General features: G+C 36.4%; 1 protein-coding gene across 10 annotated transcripts in view; it reads right to left on the reverse strand.

Annotated features, from left to right (window-relative positions):
- Positions 1 to 4172: 4172 nt before the first annotated feature.
- The window catches only part of CCDC141 (coiled-coil domain containing 141), a 205285-nt gene continuing 190954 nt past the window's right edge, over positions 4173 to 18503 (reverse strand). For 8 of the 10 annotated variants that reach the window (XM_026492424.4, XM_057316434.1, XM_057316437.1 and 5 more), the window contains one exon: positions 6983 to 17232. In XM_026492424.4, coding sequence (XP_026348209.2) covers positions 16965 to 17232 — 268 coding nt within the window. In that variant the 3' untranslated portion in view covers positions 6983 to 16964. Of the gene's footprint in view, positions 5247 to 5911; positions 6006 to 6982; positions 17233 to 18503 lie in introns of those variants that run through there. The other 2 variants (XM_048214373.2, XM_057316443.1) reach the window with 2 other exon arrangements.

Raw genomic sequence — 18503 nt, forward strand, 5'->3', positions numbered from 1 at the left:
GAATTTTGGAATGTTGTTTAGTACTAAAAAAGAAAAAGATACTTGAGACTGCTGATATAAGGCACATGTGCAATATTTAAAATGTATTCACTTTCAGAAGTATTCATAAACAATGTCAATTTTCTTTTACTACAATCTTACCATGTCCTAACATCTAGCGATCACCAGTAGTTTCCTGAACTAAAAAAACAAAAACAAAAGCAAAAGGAAAGCCAAAACCCATTAAGGTGACTTTATCTGAAGAATAGAGTCATCTTGCTATATTCTACTTTCCTCACATATAAGGGGGCGAGAAGGACTTGACAGGAGGGGAAATTTCTCTTAAGCTACTAAATTTCCATGCTCTCTGGGGTATCAGTAAGGTTTACCAGAGTAAAAAGCCACATTCTTGGGTGCTTGGATGACTCAGTCAGCTAAGCATCTGCCTTCAGCTCAGGTCATGGTCCCAGGGTTCTGGAATCGAGTTCCACATTGGGATCCCTGCTCATCAGCGAGTCTGCTTCTCCCTGTACCCCTCCCTACTGCTTTTGATCTCTCTCTCTCTCAAATAAATAAATAAAATCTTTAAAAAAAAACCCCACATTCTTGGAGAGTATACTATAGACACAGATTTCAACAGAATTGATATTGATGACATTTAGAACCAAGCAAGTAACCTTTGATTGCAAAATGGGTCTAGCCTCTTTGCAAAAAAAAAAAAAAATGGTATCCTTTACATCTTTTTCCTATCAGATTCCTGGAGAATGTAGACTCCAATCTGATGAATTTTGTGGGGCTTCTATTTGATATATTTGATTAAGCATTATCATTAAACTGGGAGGTGATATGTCAGAAATTGTAGCTCTCATAACGAATTTTTTCAACTACAACTATTTAGTAATCTATCCAGAATAGTAGCAATCCATTTAAGAAAAAACTGATAAAAGGTAAGGTTAAATAAGGAAGCAACATTTTTGTGAAGTCCACATTAATTGGTGGATTTTATTTTCCAAATTTTGATGAACAAAGCACCCATGTTTGATCCTGACTAAGCCCATGCTAACTTGTATCTTTAGAACAGTGACTTCCAACAGGAGATGATCTTATGCTGGGGATATTTGGCAATATCTGGAGACATTTTTGATTGTCACATCTTGGGTGGGGGCATGCTAACAGTGTCTAGTGGCTGGAGGCCAGAAATGCTGCAAAATGTCCTCTGATGCACAGGACAGCCACCCTCCAGTGTTAATAGTGCCAGGGTTGAGGAGCCCTGCCTTGGAGGAATACACCATGAAAACCACACTTTACTTATTTTTCACTAATTTCAGTAAGTATATAGATATCCTATGGAAGGCTCTTCTCAAAACCCAAGCAAAAAGCCATTTCTACATAGAACATTCTCTGGTCAATGTACATATAAGCTGAAAAAATTTTAAAGCCTTCTATTACATTAAAGGGCATACATGGAATATATTTATTGCATATGTTTATTAAGCATATCAGTAAGCATATTTCCCAAGTAAAGCACACCAGTGATCCCCTTGTTTATCTGCTACATAACAGGACAGTATGTCATGATTTACTGCAGTTGATGTCCTATCACAGCGTAGCTGATCAGAAAGATGTAGTTACTTCCTTTTGAAACGATAGCTGCAGCTCTGCCCTCTGGCTCACTTTGCAAATTGGTGCTTCTGAAAGCTTAAGATACTATTTTTACTCTTCTTATTTGGCTGTGACTTGTGTAACTATGTTCCTACTTCTCATTTTCCTTGGTTTGGTCACACTGGTGGGGAATGGGTGTGTGTGTGTGTGTGTGTGTGTGTGTGTGTGTGTTTGTGTGGTGTTTTAGGACAAGGGGAGGGGTTGTATTCCCTCAGACAAGGCTCAGATAATTTCTCTTTCAAGATTAACTTCCCTTTGAAAACCAGAATTTTTAATTTCACAAAATCAGATTTTCCTTTCAGATATGTATTCTTAAATAAATATACAGTCTCTTCCTTTAACCATTTTAAAAACAAGGAAAATGATAATTTGAATATGTTGGGCAAAAAAAAAATATCCATGCTTAAGATCAATTTAGAACAAAATTATGAAGTGCTCTATCTATAATTGGTCTAGATGCAAAAAGAAGATATCATTTTAAAAAGTAACTTAAACATAGTTGTCTCTTCCTAAGAATGAGAGCTGAAGTTGATCAAAGTGAACTAAACAATATATTTTAGAGAAAACATGAATTTATATGAACCATTCAGAAGCAACCATTAGAATATGTAAAAGCTTATTTCAAAAGAGATCACAATAGAAAAATAATTTGACTTCATTTCAATATAACGAAGATTAAAAATTTTAATTTGCCAGGCACCTGGGTGGCTCAGTCGGTTAAGCGTCTGGCTTCAGGTCAGGTCATGATCCTAGGGTCCTGGGATCGAGTCCTGCATCAGGTTCCTGCTCAGTGGGGAGTCTGCTTCTCCCTCTGCTCCTCCCCCTGCTTGTGCTCTCTCTCAAAAATAAACAAAATCTTTAAAAAGTAAAAATTGTAGGGGCGCCTGGGTGGCGCAGTCGTTAAGCGTCTGCCTTCGGCTCAGGGTGTGATCCCGGTGCTCTGGGATCGAGCCCCACATCAGGTTCCTCCTCTAGGAGCCTGCTTCTTCCTCTCCCACTCCCCCTGCTTTTGTTCCCTCTCTTGCTGGCTGTCTCTGTCAAATAAATAAATAAAATCTTTAAAAAAAAAGTAAAAATTGTAATTTGCCTGACACTGGTACTGAGCTTTACTTTAAAGCAGGTATTGTGTGAATAGACATGTTGATAACCGTGTTTAGAGTGCTAAGTCCCATGAGGTCATCCATGTATGAGGCACTTCAAGACTCCACATGCTAAACATGTTGACATGAAGTTTTAGGTTCTACTATGTCACTGTGCATATTTAGACTCATTCCACACGAGAAGAATGTTCAAGATGCCATAGCATGTCACAGTGTCGTAGAATGACAAGATCTATGCCGACTAACCTCCTCTTTTCTAATAGAGATAATTTTCATCAAGTACTAGGTGCAATATTCTCAGTTACTTTATCATTCAAATGATTCATACAATGCCAACAGCATTTCTGCATTAAAGTGCCTTGACACTGGGACTTTTTGGAGATTGAATAAGAGCCTGACGATGTTTTAGTATACCAGGTTTTTAGCTGGTATTTGGAGTCCCACAGTTACATATATTTTTTCTTCTCTGGTGAATAAAGGGAACATTCTATGAATGCCAAGGAGTGTATTATTCTCACCAATGAAAGTTCTTTTTTTTTTTTTTTAAGAATTTATTTATTTATTTGACAGAGATAGAGACAGCCAGCGAGAGAGGGAACACAAGCAGGGGGAGTGGGAGAGGAAGAAGCAGGCTCATAGCGGAGGAGCCTGATGTGGGGCTCCATCCCAGAACGCCGGGATCACGCCCTGAGCTGAAGGCAGATGCTTCACCACTGTGCCACCCAGGCGCCCCCCACCAATGAAAGTTCTTATCTGCCTATTGCTTCGCAGGGAATTTTCTTTAAATTTTATCCTAAAATTTAGCTGACCTCTTGATCATTTGGCCCTCAAATACCAAGTCCTTGGTAATATCATCTGCCTGTACTAATGAGAAAATCAAGAAGCACTTGTGTGTTTACTACCCCTTAGAGATCAGTGAGAGCTGGAAGCACTTTCAGAGATGGTGTAATTTATACCATTATTCACAGGCAAGGAACGTGAGGGTCAGAGATTTTAGTTGCTTAAGTCCTCAGAGCTCTTCTGTAACAGAGCTAGGATTAGAATTTAGGTCTTTAGCTCTTTAAAAGAGTAGTATTTAAGAGGAGTAATACAGAATAGCTGATATCTTTAAAACAAGTGCTCATTTCTATATGAATGCAAGATGATTAAAATAGGCTTAAATGTGTGACATATTTTTAAAAATCAGGTTTCACTATTTTAATAAGCATTGTTTAAGGATTTCGATTAACTTGTAAAAATGTACATGGCAGCCTCAACAAAAAAGCCTATGTTTATCCAATTTAAGAAAGATTCAGATGCCTGCAGGTTTCTCAGAGCAGCATTAGTAGAGGGACTGAGCTTTCTCTCATCTACTTTATCTCCAAATGGCAATTCTAGATTAGACATGCAAAGTCATATCTATCATTTAAAAAGTTAGAATGAAAGTGAAAGTGAACCTTGGTTATAATTTATTTCTGATAATGTATACAACCAGTGTCATATAATTTAAATACCAATGATACTCATTTTAAATATGTGTGTCAATGTTATTAAAATAGACATAAGAACTTTGTATTGTATGTGGGGTCAAAATACACTTTCATGTGAATAACATGAAAAGCACAGTTTCCTTGGTAATCTCTATTCAGAGAAATGGCAGCGGTAGATCATAATCTTCTAAAAATCAGATTGCTTAGTCTTATTGCACAGTGTTTCAGTGAGCACACCGTGACTCGAGGTTTTAGGTCATTTGAAATAGTACACTCCGGGGACTCAGCTTATACTTTCCGAAGAACATATAATGTTGGCATGGACTTATTGGCTATTTATGCTCATTTGTGGGGCATATAAATCTGAATGTAACTGCAAGTAGTTTCTGATTTTTCCCCCTAAAGAAATATATAGAGAATATTTTTCCCATTCTGAATAAACCTTTGGCGTATTTTCGAACAGCCAAGATCTATAGCCACTGTGATATGCCTGACCTGCTATGGCCTTATGAGGCTTAGTAGGGCAGCGCTGTGGGTTTGGAATAGAGAAGTTTATTATTCTTCTGGTACCTCCTGGTTTTGCAGAGTTCTTGGTGGTGTTGGCCAAATCCTACACATTGTCGAAACTATCAAATTAAACATGTGGTGCCTAATCTGAATTCATTCTCAAACAAGACTCTACCACTCTCAGAGTGGTCTGTATCACTCTAACTTCTTTTACTGTTTCTTCCATAGAAATCTGTCAATCTATCTCAGTGTTTCTGTGGAAACCAATGTTGAATTCTTCCATTTTGAATCTTACAAATTTGGAGCACAGATGTAACCAGTATGAAATTATTGCATTCAAGCTTGAACTCTTTAAAACTCCAGGTATTTTCTAAAACAGTGTTTTTCGAACTTTAATATGCATGAAAATGTCTTGAGAATCTTGCTAAAATGCAGGTTCTGATTCAGTAGGTCTGGGGTGGAATCTGAGGTTCTTCATTTTCAATAAGCTGCCAGGTGATGCTGATGCTGCCGGTCTTCTGTAGCAAGGCTTTAAAAGATAACAGATAAAAATCAAGCAGTTGACTTATAGCAACTTATTTTTAGGATATGTAGTTCCATAGCAGTTGTGAAAAAATATTTTTCTCCTACTTTATATTAACTCTTAAAGAAAATCAGATATAAAATGCTGGGGGGCTGCCAAGTGTAAATACACAATGGAGAAATGTTCTTCTTTTCTATCAATCTGAAATTTTGCAGATTGGCTCACACAGGCTAAATCGTAGAGGTTTTCATCACAGTGTCTGCATACTAACATGGAGGAAACTTAGATGAAGCTAGCCCAAGGGTTCTCAGGGTCAGTCCTGATGGAATGGTCATATGGAGACTCTGAGGAAGTCTGGGATGATTTTCTGCACCAAGTTTTTGTAAGACTTTCAGAGGACAACCATTATGGACACAGATACAATTAGGTGCATTCATCTATGAGTTTCTAGGTATATATGGATGTGTATGTATATGTGTGTGTTTACTTCAAAATAGAACAGAAAAGAAGGAGGAGAATACTTTTTTTAAAAAAGAACCTAATGCCATAGGGAAGAACACACAATTGTAACTGGGTTCGCATTTCCCCTCAGCCCTGCAATGGTTCCCATCCTTCATCCATTTGTCATTACATAGTATTGTTATAGCTATTGTTTGTCATCTTGTCTGTACCTTATCACCTGTTTATTGCCTTAGATAACATTTCCTGTTTGTGTCTCACATGGAATTCCATTTCAGTGAATTTCACCACCACGGTTCCATGAACCTGAAAAATATTTAATGTGACCAATGGATTAAATGATCTATGCAGCATACGATTAGTAACTTAGGGCCTGGCAAAACAGATTCACTATTATTTCATCTCTCCTAGACATTTTCTCCTTAAAAATTAATGACATGGCAAGAAAATATAGGAAAAATTAATTCAACAGCTAGTTCTTTTTTCATAGAGAAAGGATATGCTCATCTGTGGGGCACATAATTCCAAGTGTAACTACAAGTGCGTTCTGATTTTTTTCCCCAAGGGAGTTTTAAATAAAATGAATATTTATTTTCCCATTCAGAATAAACCTCTGGCATATTACCAAACAGACAAGCACTTTATAATATGCCTGGCCTGTTGTGACCCTAAGAGACTTAGGGCCACAGTGTGGGTTTGGAACACAGAAGTTTCCTATTCTCCAGGTACCTATTTTTCAGAGTTCTTGGTGGCGTTGCCTAAATCCCACACATCATCAAAACTGTGATTAAACATGTGGCGCCTAAATCTGAATTCATTTTCAAACAGGACTCTACCACTCCCGGAGTAGTTTCTTGTGACAAATGAGTAAACTTGACTTCAGAAAACTGTCCTCACTTGCTTTGATTACTGTCCGTTCATAAAACAGATCACTGTTCTACAACGGGATGTTAAATAGGAGCATATTTCCTATCAGATATTAAACACTACGAGGATTTTTCCTCTTGAATTGAGCAGCTGCATTTATTAAGAGCATTTGTGAGGCAATATGTATACAAGAATAAACACCCCCTATCTGCAAGAGGCTGACTGAAATAATCAGATTAAATGTATTACTTTTACAGAGATTTAATATTGAGTTACATTTTAAGGAGCTCTCAGTGGAGCAAAGGAACAGGTAAGTAAACTCTATTGTTTCTAGGTACTTAGTAGACATAATATACATTTCATTATCCACATGCATAAACCATTAGCAGTAAAAAAAGAAATGAACACACAAAGCATTTGTTCTTGAAGTAATCATGTATGCTTTAATAACTTTAAGAAATGAGCTAGAGAAAACCGCCTTTAAAGACCACATTCAGTACTTCATATGGAAAATTCAAATACAATAGCCAATGGATTAAAAGAAAACCCAACAGCAGCTTCTTAAGCATGATTTATGATATTACATTTAAATAAAAGTAACCTTTAAGTTCTATTTTAGAAATAATTCTTTTAGAATTGCTATCTATGAGGAAATTAAATGGATTTATATTTGAAGTTGATATATGTGTTATAGATCAGAATAGTATTTTCCTGTTTTGATCTGCTATTTGGTAATTCTGTTTGAAATATACTGGTTTTTAATTATACATTTATAAAACTGGAGTTTTGCTGAGTATTTATCTTGCAGAATGCATATAAATACATGTCTGTATTTTACCATGCTAAAATAAGAAAAGTCTGTTTCTTCATTAACTCTTGGTCATCAGTTGCTCGTAGTACTGGTAACATCAAGTGTTTTTCTGACCTCATTACAACATACATCACCTGGGCATTTTATATATTACTTAATTCATACAGATAAGAACTCATACTAACAAATAGGTACACACACACACACACACACACATCTGTATCACCAAGATTGAAAACACTTAAATGGTTTTTATTAATTCATAATGATACCAATGGCATGTGATATGCTGTGCTATATAACCATGGTTAAGACAACCAAGGATAATTTCTCACATTGAAAGAAGCCATATAGATTTTCCTCATTCTAAGCCTCCCTGTGAGATAACATCATTTCCTCTAACTGGCTGATGGGTCAGACGGGTCAGATATCAGAGCATGGAATGGAACTCATGTGCCAAGAAAACTAGGCCCTATACCTTAGACTGTGGTCCTGACTTGTGCATATATGCTTTTCATGATCCATTTTTAATTGCAATAGTAAATTAATATTTGTTCAAATATATAATATGTTGCCATAGGTTTGAACAGAAACTACAATGAGTACTCTGCTTGAATATCCATTTCTAAGTTCTAGATTGGATCTTTACAATACTTCACTGTTTATAGTTATCTTTACAACGCTTTTGGTAAAATAACAGTCCAGTACTTGGCTTTGTGGTGCATCAGTTAGTTTTCTTTTAAGTGATAAAGAATAATACCATTCTATTTCAGACAAATGATGTATATGACCAAAAATCACCTTTAAGAACATGGAAATAAAGAAAGCACTTATAGTTAACATCTAGAAAATACAAAATGATTAGTTTCATTAAAGTTTCCAACTAAATGTAGGTGCCAAAGTAGTCATTTGTATTCTACCCTTCAATTAATTAATAGACCAAGATATGACTTTATGGAACTGATTACTTTTAAAAGTATAATACAATGTCTGACATATTTTAGCTCTGGTTTCTATCAAAATATCTTAGAAATATACTAGCAGCGTGAGCTTATCCTTGCTGGTAGGAAGTACTAATTCATGAAAGATACATTCATTCTTGCAGTGTAGCAGAGTACCAGCTGATAAATCATCCACTCTGGGATTTGATGTCAGAGGTCAAAAGGACTCCTTTTCTTCTAATATTAAATTCATTGTTGTTGGAGAAAGCTCAGCTCTACAATGCTATAATTACAATGACTTTCTAATTTTTCTCTCTTGGTCTGTTGACAATGACAATGGCCAACAAATGATCGAATTTGATTTATGTTCCACATCAAGTCTCCCCTTGCTCTGGTGAGCATCATCTCCTTCAAATAATTTATCCCTTTTGAAATCCCCAAAATATCATAGAAAGCTGCAAGAAAAATCAAGTGTGAAATGTTGCAAGTAGATGACAAATATCATGATGTCTGTAACAAATTTATGGAAAAGGGACAAATTCATGTTGCCTGCCCTTGCCCCTGCCTCTGAAAATGCTTGATTCACTGTGATTTATTTATTCCTAACTCCCTGTCTTTCTCCTGGATGCAACTGTTGCAGACCTGCCTCTGGTAAACTTGCCATGTTCACTAATTGGTTCCAAGAGTTTTTGGTAGATTCATTGGATTTTCTACATAGAAAATCATGCTATCTGCAAGTAAAGATAGTCTTATTTCTTCTTTTCCAACCTGCAAAACTTTTATTTCCTTTCCTGTCTTATTCACTGGCTAGGACTTCCAGTACAATGACGAATAAGAGTTGTGAGAAGACATTCTTACCTTCTTCCCAAACTTAGGGGCAAAATGTCTGGTCTCTTGCCATTAGTGTGATGTTAATTACAGGATTTTTGTAGATAATCTTTATCAAGCTGAGGAAGTTTCTTCTGTTTCTTTCTCTTTTTTTAAGATTTTAAAAATTTATTTGACAGAGAGAGAGAGCACAAGCAGGGAGAGAGGCAGAGAGAGGAGCAGGCTCCCTGCTGAGCAGTGAGCCCAACGCGCCAGTCTCAATCCCAGGACCCTTGGATCATGACCTGAGCTGAAGGCAGATGCCTAATTGACTGAGCCACTCAGGCACCTAGGAAGTTTTTTCTGTTGCTTGTTTTCTGAGAGTTTTTTTTTTTTCTTAATTATTATGAACACATGCTGAATTTTGTCAAATGCTATTCCTGAATCAATTGACATAAGCATGTGATTTTTCTTCTTTTGCCTATAGATGCAGTGGATTATATTGATTGATTTTTGAATATTGGACCAGCCTTGCATACCTGGAACAAATCCCACTGGTGTATATAATTTGACTTATTCATTGTTGTATATGATTTATTAGTATTGTGTTGGGAATGTTCATGTCTATATTCATGAGAGATATTGACTATAGTTTTCCTTTCTTTTAATATCTTTATCTGGCTTTAGTATTGGGTAATTCTGATCTCATAGAATGAGTTTTAAATGTCCTCTCTACTTCTATTTCTTGAAGAGATTGTGATGAATTGGTATTATTCTTTCCTTAAATATTTGGTAGGTTTACCAGTGAAACCATCTGGGCATAGTATTTTCTTTTCCGGAAGCTTATTTATTATTGATTCAATATCTTAAAGAGATATTGGGCAATTCAGGTTGTCTCTTTCTGCTTCTGTGAGTTTTGGTAGTTTATATCTTTCAAGGAATTAATCCATCTCATCTCAGTTGATCAAATTTGTGGGCTTAGAGTTGCTTATAGCATTCTTTTATTAGGTTTTTAATATCCAAGGATCGGTACTGGTGTGTTTTTATGTTTTCCAAAATATTTAAAAATTTCTCTTGAGACTTATTTTTGACCCATGTGCTATTTAGAAGTGTGTTGTTTAATTTCTGAATATTTGGAGATTTTTCTAGCTATCTTTCTGATGTTTAGTTTAATTCTGTTGTGATCTAAGAACATGCTTTGTATGATTAGTATTCTTTTCAATTTAAGTAAGGTGCATTTTACAGCCAAGAATATGGTCTGTCTTGGTGAATGCTCTATGTGAGCCTAAGAAGAATGTGTATTCTGCTGTTGGTGAATAAAATACTCTACAAATGTCAATTATATCTAATCGATCGATAGTGCTCTTTTAGATCATATATATCCTAAAATTTAGGTGTAAGTGGTCCCATTTATTGAGCTTCTCTCTTCTTCCTTACACTATGTCATACTGCACCTTTGTACTTTGGTTCACATTTCTAACCACAACTTCCCTTTGTCTTTCCCCCTACTCCAGAGGCCATTTTTTCTCACTTTGATTACATATTGCCTTGTTTTTTCTTTTTCTTGTTTTTGTATGTGCATTATCATCAAGCAAGTAGTAAATCATTAGGACTTGTCTTGAAAGACTTTTTCTTCCTTTAGAACTCCTAGCATTGTGGTGCACGTAGGGGGCAATGTTCACACGGCAGATGGATATAGCTGCTGGTTGATTGGAATGTGCCAAGATCCCCCAAATCAAGAAAAGAACTGACACCTGCCAGCATACTCCAAGAGTGCTGGTTTGAAAGGCTGGTTGGTGTCTATCAATGAATGTCTCTGGGAATTTTTTCACCAGAGAAAGGCTTGAATGGACTTTTCTAGAACACGGTACTTGTATTGGTTTCCCGAGGTTGCTGTGACAAAGAACCATAAACTGGGTGGCTTAAAGCAACAGAAATGTACTCTTTCTCAGTTCTGAGGGCTAAACGTCCAAAATCAAGGCATCAGTAGAACCATGCTCTCTCTGAAGTCTCTAGGGAAGAATAGTTTATTACCTCTTCTTGTCACTTGGGGTTGCAATTTCTGGTGCTCTACAGCTTGCAGAAGCTGACACTGACACCAGTCTCTGCCTTTTTATCACATGGCCTTTTCCTGTGTGTCTCCTTTGTCTCCATGAATGTTATGGTCTTCTTAGAAGAACACCAGGCACTGGGTTTATGGCCACCCGGACACTATTCAATCCAGTACAGTCCTCTACTTGGGTAAAGAAAAATGTCATGCAGACATATTTTATTGTGGTCTCTAATTCCCTCTCAGGGGGTCCCCACATGCATTTCCTGAATCTAGAGGAAATTCACAGTGAGAGGGAGGATGAAACCCACAGCTGACACTCGGTTTCCTCACCCTGATGTTTGACAATTTTTCCTTCCTGTCCTACATTTCCCAACACTTAGTAGAACATAGCATACAACTCTTTCAGGTTCCTGCATATCCCATTTCCTCACAAGAATTTGTCTTTTTTTGGTGGGGGACACATTCCTATTTAATCTGATAACTGAGACCAGGATATGATGAGAAATTCTATTACTCCTTTAAGAGTAATAGAAATAATAAATATTCATTTTAAGAGGCATTTTCTGGAGCTGCATTAACTTTAATCAAAGGCAGGCCTCTGAGCATCGACATGGCAGTGGCTGCTAGGGAAGACACTTCAGAGCAGATGGGCATTTTAGCCTTCCCGATCCTGCCAGGTAAATCGTTTCCTACTTTGTCTGCATTTCCAGTGGCCCTGTTTGCCAATAGCTTGTTTGTGTGTGGGTTTGCATAATACTTATTACAAAGAAAGACTCTCTGGCATCATGAGAATAATATGGGTTGGAGGCTATTCACCATGAATAAATTATATTTCTTTATATTTCATCCTTTGAATTTTTATCTTCAAAAGATTTCATTATATGATTTTTAATGCTAACATGAGATAAAAATACCATTTTGTAGTTGTTTGGATCAATAAGGTTCTTGGAAAAGAACAGTTGTTGAATGTCAAAGGGAAAAGTTTATTTCATTAGCTAGCTCTGGAGCTGTTATTTCACAAGTATTGATATTTAAGTGGGTCCTAAATGGAAAAAGCCATAGCAGGAAGCCATCTGAATACAGATTGAAAACGTCAAAGTATGTAACTATTATTGCTCTGGTTTAAAGAAAAATCAGGTTGGAAAAATGTTTTCCAGCTACTCCTATGGTTAAAATATGTTTTGATTTCAGCCAGTCTTTATTGTGCTAATTGGGAATACATGCACACAAACATTCTTGTCTCTACAACTCTTTGCATTTCCTCATCCTTTAAGGAAAATAAGGTGTTGATTTTATGATATAAAAAGGAGAATCCAAAGAGTTGGATTTGCCAGGTCCTGGCTTATACAGATGAAACTGCCATTGAACAGAAGAAAGAGCTATCTGGCCAAACACTCAAACTCCAGAATCAAAGATTTGTTCATCTGGAGGAATGTCATGCATCCAACCTTCACCACTGATGCCTGGGGAGTTGATGATGTTATATAAACACTCACCAACACAAGGAACAATGATGTGGGAATTCATGGGTAAAGGCCAAATTAACAGCTTTGTGCTTTCCATTTTAAGGATGAATTCATACACAGCTGATAACATTCAAATCTCAGCTCATGTAATGAGAGCAGAGAAAATGAATTGTTTTGCTTTAAGCGGGACACTGTTTCATTTAGTGAATGCAAATCTTTTGGCTCTTTGATACAGCTCAAGATTCTGCTAATGGAAAACAGTCTGTCATGCTTTGGCATTTGCATTGACATGCACAATATCAGAGAATACTAGGAGGATATATTTTATTTTGTTTCAAATAACTTATTTCATGGTCACACTTAAAATAACGTACATACCACAGGAATGTCAAAAGCTTCAGATGGCAATTTCTAGTAGGGAATAGTCATAAATAAAAACAAAACCAGTGGAACAAGATGCAATATTTTTTCCTTTGTTCATTTGAAAATCAAATAATGTAAATTCTTGGATTTGGCTTTTTAAATATTTACATATGTGAATGAAATGCTGGTTTCAAATAAGATACAACCAGATTACCAAGATTATTGATTGCTACAATAAAATACTGATAATTTGTGTAAGGTTCTAAAGAAGTACATAAATTCTGGTTTTGGCATTTCGGACATAGTCATTGTAGTATCCCTACATACTTCATGACTAGAACAAGATTCTGATTGGCCAATGTCCATAATAAGAAAGAATAATCAGGTAACAAATACATCTTTCTCTTTTTACATTCCCCCACCAACTCTCCAGAAAAAGAAAAAAAAAAAAACAAGCTAGGTTTATCTTTGTTTACCTCCAACAACAATTCAAAAAATATTTATTGAGTATGACTGTGGCTTAGATGCTAGGAACATAATGATGAAAAGGGCTGTCACAGATCCTGCTGATAAATATTTCACACTCTAGCCAGAGGAGACAGATGCCCAAACATGCAATTTCAATGCTTTGTATCAAGGGACATGACATGGACAGCTCAGGTGTTGACAGTGTACATAGCAGGAACATCTACACTGGACTTGATGGGGCAGAAGGCTTCCTGGGGGAAGTTGTGTCTCAAATGGACCAAGAAGGATATGCAGGGGTTAAGCCACATAAAGATAGGCTAGGATATAGTAAGGGAGATCTGGGGAAGAAAGGACTAGAGATAAGAAAGAGCATGATAGATTAAAATGATAGGTTAAAAACCTGAAGTAAAATATCACTTTGTGGGGGGATCAGAAGGGATGGAACAGAGATTAGGAAGGGGAGGGCAGGTATTAAAGGACCTTGTGTACTGCTTACACAAGAGACTTAAACTTGAGTGAAGTGGTTAGAAGGTTCTTGCAGTAATCTATTTTAAGCCTGCATCTTGATTATAAGTGAGGGTTAGCATTGAATAAAATAACTAATTGTTTACGGCTTCTTTTCCCAAAGATTTTAGATATTTTAGAATACATAGAGATTTGAATGTAAGGATTCCTGCCGTAGATTTCTCTTGGAATTGAATGTGAAAAAAATTTTACCACCAAATGTTTATACATTTTTTATCAGAAAATCAGAACTGGAAAGCTCAATGATTTTGCGTTTTAGGAAGGTCAAAACACATTTTGTGTTGCGTTCCTTCAGGGTGTCAAGTACATGTTCTTTTTAATCTTCCTTGTCATTTACATTTTCTTGTCGAGAAGTGTTTTGATATTACTAACTGTCCAGAATTTTCTTTAGAAGAAAATGGGTATAAATAGTATATATACCTTAAAATAGAAATATCTTTTGAATTTCCTAGGTTTTTCATTTTTAATCAATAATTTTAGTTCATACTTTCAAAAGGAGAATTCTTTGATCAAGGCAGAAATCCTAGCAAAAGGAAAATCACACTTAAGTCTTTGAAATTAAAATATAACTGGAAGAATAACTGAATCGCTAATTATTCTTCCCTGCTGTGGGAATTACTAGATAGTCAACTGATAGCACAAAAGAATGGGTAAGTGAGTAGGTATATAAATAGATGGATGGATGGATTGACCAGATGGATGGGTGGATGGATAGATAGATAGATAGATAGATAGATAGATAGATAAATGAATGATTGGACAGATAGACTGATGTACAGATAGCTAGCTGAACTATATCTTGAATATCACCATAATGCTTCTTCCTAATATTTGAGCTCCCTGTGTGTGTGCATATATGTGTGTATATATATTTGATATATGTTAAATACATATTATATTTGGTATATGAACCAAATACATCAGGGGTTTATACCTTATTTAGTCACACACTATGGATGGATGGATATATGTATATATCCCACCCTGCTGCCCACTAATGCTCCCCATTAGCCATTAACTGGCATGCAACAGGTAAAGCAAACAAGCAAGTCCCATGCCCTAACAACCTCTAGCCACAAATTCAACCAAGATGACAAAATGGGAAAGGGGATCTTACTAAATTAACAAGAAAGAGACAGAAGGTGGGACAAGAATTTGTTACCTGGTCCTGCCTGCCCCCTTTGGACATGATTAGATTTTACTATTTAGCCTCAACGTGGGAATAGCAGTTAGGCAAGATATGTAAAATATGAGAAACTGAACAAAATGAATAGGAGACTTAAGAAACTATGAGTTCCCTAGGACATTGTATATATAAGCTTTTAATCGGTTTCTGATGAAATTTGGAAGAAAATAAGAGATTTAATTGTTTAATTAAATTGATGCACAGAAAAAAATGTCAACTTTACTTAGCCACACATTTCATACCTTCAAATATGAAGATATTAATTAATATTAATTAATATTAACTTGAATATATTACATTTAAATATTTTATTATTGTAGACAGTCTTGTAACAACATAATTAATTCCTTCCATTCATCAAAAATCTATAATAAATTATTCTTTCAACTAAAGATTTTGCTCTACCATGATAAAACTATGTTTAAAATTTAAAAACAAATGCTTCTCTCATTCATGTTTACTTTTAAAGGGAACCAAAAAAAGGTCCTTCTGAATAATATATTTCAGAAATGCATAGAAAATTATTCAATGTTAGTGATAATTAAAAAAAAAGAATAGAATTCACCTTATGTTGTCTTATTATACACTTTTTCCCCTATATCATACTAAATGCATCCTCCTAAATTTAATTTCAAGTCTTTGAAAAGATGTAATCTTAAGAAATTAGAAAGGAATTTAAGTTCCAATTCATAAAACATCACCTTCCCACACGGGAAAGGTTGGAAATCAGAGACTAATACCTCTCCTTTAATATGCTAAAGAAAGAGCATCTGAACAAAAATAGTGGGCAGGAGACAGTGTGACGATAAGTTGCATCAAACAATATAATTACCTTCAGCCTTCATAGAATGCTTTCCATTTTTCCAATCTTTATAAGACATGAAATGAAAACTCTCAATTGCCCGAGAGGTAGATGATGAACCCATTTTCCAAATGGGAAACTGAGTCATTGAGATGTCTTTACCACAGGCTGCAAAAAATGGTCAGCAGCAGAATCAAGAGAAGATGCCGGAGGAACAGGTTGCCGTCGTATATGTGTGGCTGCCCAAAACGTGACAGTGGCCGACCGGAGTTATGTTGGTCCATCTGCAGCCTGTGCTCCATTCCGCTCTATGACAGGTACAGCCGATGGAAGCTTGAAACCCCATCTGAAGTTGACAGCACCTCTACTCGCCATTGTGAAACCCGCGAGCTCAACATGAGGAGTGATTTTTTACAGTGGCCTCCTCAGACTTAGGAAGGTAAGCGAGGTTGAAACTACATAGAATGTATTTCAATAAATGAGATCAAGACATGAAGCACAATGAAAGGACAGCTTATGCGATAAGGTAAATTACAGCTTCGCTGCAATGTTTCTACTGTTATTCTACGGAGACATTTATGAGTACAATTGAAAATAAATTATCAAACAATTGGATTTGAAATTTAACTCACATCTCTCTGCTGATGTGAGCCTTGATATACATGCTCTTAAATGAGGAGGGAATAAACATAGTGTAATTTTACTGGGCTTTATATTGAGCACATCTTTTTCTAGAATACAAAAATGTATGCTTTTCCACTGCTAAGAATTTACCAAGCCCCTCAAATACACTAAAACACTAAAGAAAGTGTGATTATTTTGCTGAGTTTGGTATTAGCCAAACAAACAACATGGCTAGAATGGGGGCACACTTGAGGAGAGATGCAGGAAGATGGGGGAGATGCAGGAAAATAAACAACCGCAGTGTTGTTCTTTACACTCGTGAGAATGACGACCAAGAGTGCCAACCCCACAGTTACTGTGCGAGGATCCAGTACATTAGGGACACACTAATATAGATGACACACAGTGTTACCCAGTTTATTCTTGTGATTGGCGGCCTGTGGTTACCTGTCACATGGAGGATGACATTGGAAGAGAGAATGCCACTAGAGTTTTGGGCCCGAGCCACATAGAGGCCTGCGTCTGCCTCACATACCTTCGGAATGAACACCGAATGTCTTGTCTCCTTGTGTAAAACCTGTAAGTGCCCATCTGCAGACAATTTCTGGCCCTTCTTGTACCTGAAGCAGAGAGTCAGTTTTTAAAGTCAGAATCACTGTATATTCACATCATTTCCAAGCTCTAAAAGCCATTGCAAACAAGCCCTTTACCATTGCAATACTGTCTCTCTAGTATTAGCAGGAGCTCTGCAGCTACCATAGATCCCAATGGGGCCACTCATCCTTCAAGCAGAGGTTGGAGACTTGTGGCCTGAGAAGTGCTTGATGGGGTCAGGCCATACTTTTCAAAAAATTGAATTTTTCAACAAAATTGAACAGTTGGAATATTGCACATGAAAATTCAGATATCCAACTATTCTTTAAAAAAACCAAAAAAACAAAAAAACAGAGTGCTTGGCTGGGTCAGTTGATTGAGCGGCTGACTCTTGATTTCAGCTCAGGTCATGATCTCAGGGTGGTGAGATCGAGCCCCTTGTGAGGCTCCGCACTGGGCCTGGAGGCCGCTCAAGATTCTCTTTCTCCGTCTCCCTCTGTCCCTCCCCGCCCCCCACCTCTCTCTCTCCCTCTCTAAGACAAACAAACAACAACAAAAAATTCCAGACCATCTGGTCACAGAGGGCCACCATTTGCTGATGGCAACAATTACCTAGAGTGTGAAATGGCACCCCTCTATTTGGCTCCTGTCATCTTTCAGCTGCTATGGGATTGCAGCCTGTGACTTCTGGGGATCTGTATGAGTGAGACTCATCATCTCATCATATTCACCCCATAAGATCCATGTGAGAATAAAAATATGCTGTTTTAGAACAAGGTACTTATACAACATTTCCTGGCAAAATGAGTTCATTTCATTTTTATGAATTAATTTCATTAGAATTATAAAAGACATTTACATAATTGGATTATTACTGTTAATGACATGTTTCTAAAAGTTTCCCATGAACACGAGTATTTAGCTGTCTCTTTTTAGAAAGTAAACAATTTATTTTATGTATTCTAGATTCTTGTTTACTTATACCCATGTTCCTTCACCTAAGAAGTAGTGACAAAACTGAATCATTTTCTGTTCCCATTGCCTATGTGATAATTTTGCATTTTTATGAGTGTCCTAGGAATGTGTATTTCCAAGAGGTTGCCAGTTGCTAATTGAGCAAAATTGTTATAAATCCAAAAGCAAGATATTTTTTCACAATATTGTGATAATTCTTCAACAATAAATACTAACCAAGTTATTTGTTTTGTGGCTAAAACCAAGAAACACTGCAGACAACATTTTTCTTTGGGATGAACTGATATTTAATAATGAATTAAATATTTTTTAAATTCATAAA

The sequence above is a fragment of the Ursus arctos genome, unplaced genomic scaffold (assembly GCF_023065955.2).
Source record: "Ursus arctos isolate Adak ecotype North America unplaced genomic scaffold, UrsArc2.0 scaffold_1, whole genome shotgun sequence".
Classification (NCBI taxonomy): Eukaryota; Metazoa; Chordata; class Mammalia; order Carnivora; family Ursidae; genus Ursus; species Ursus arctos.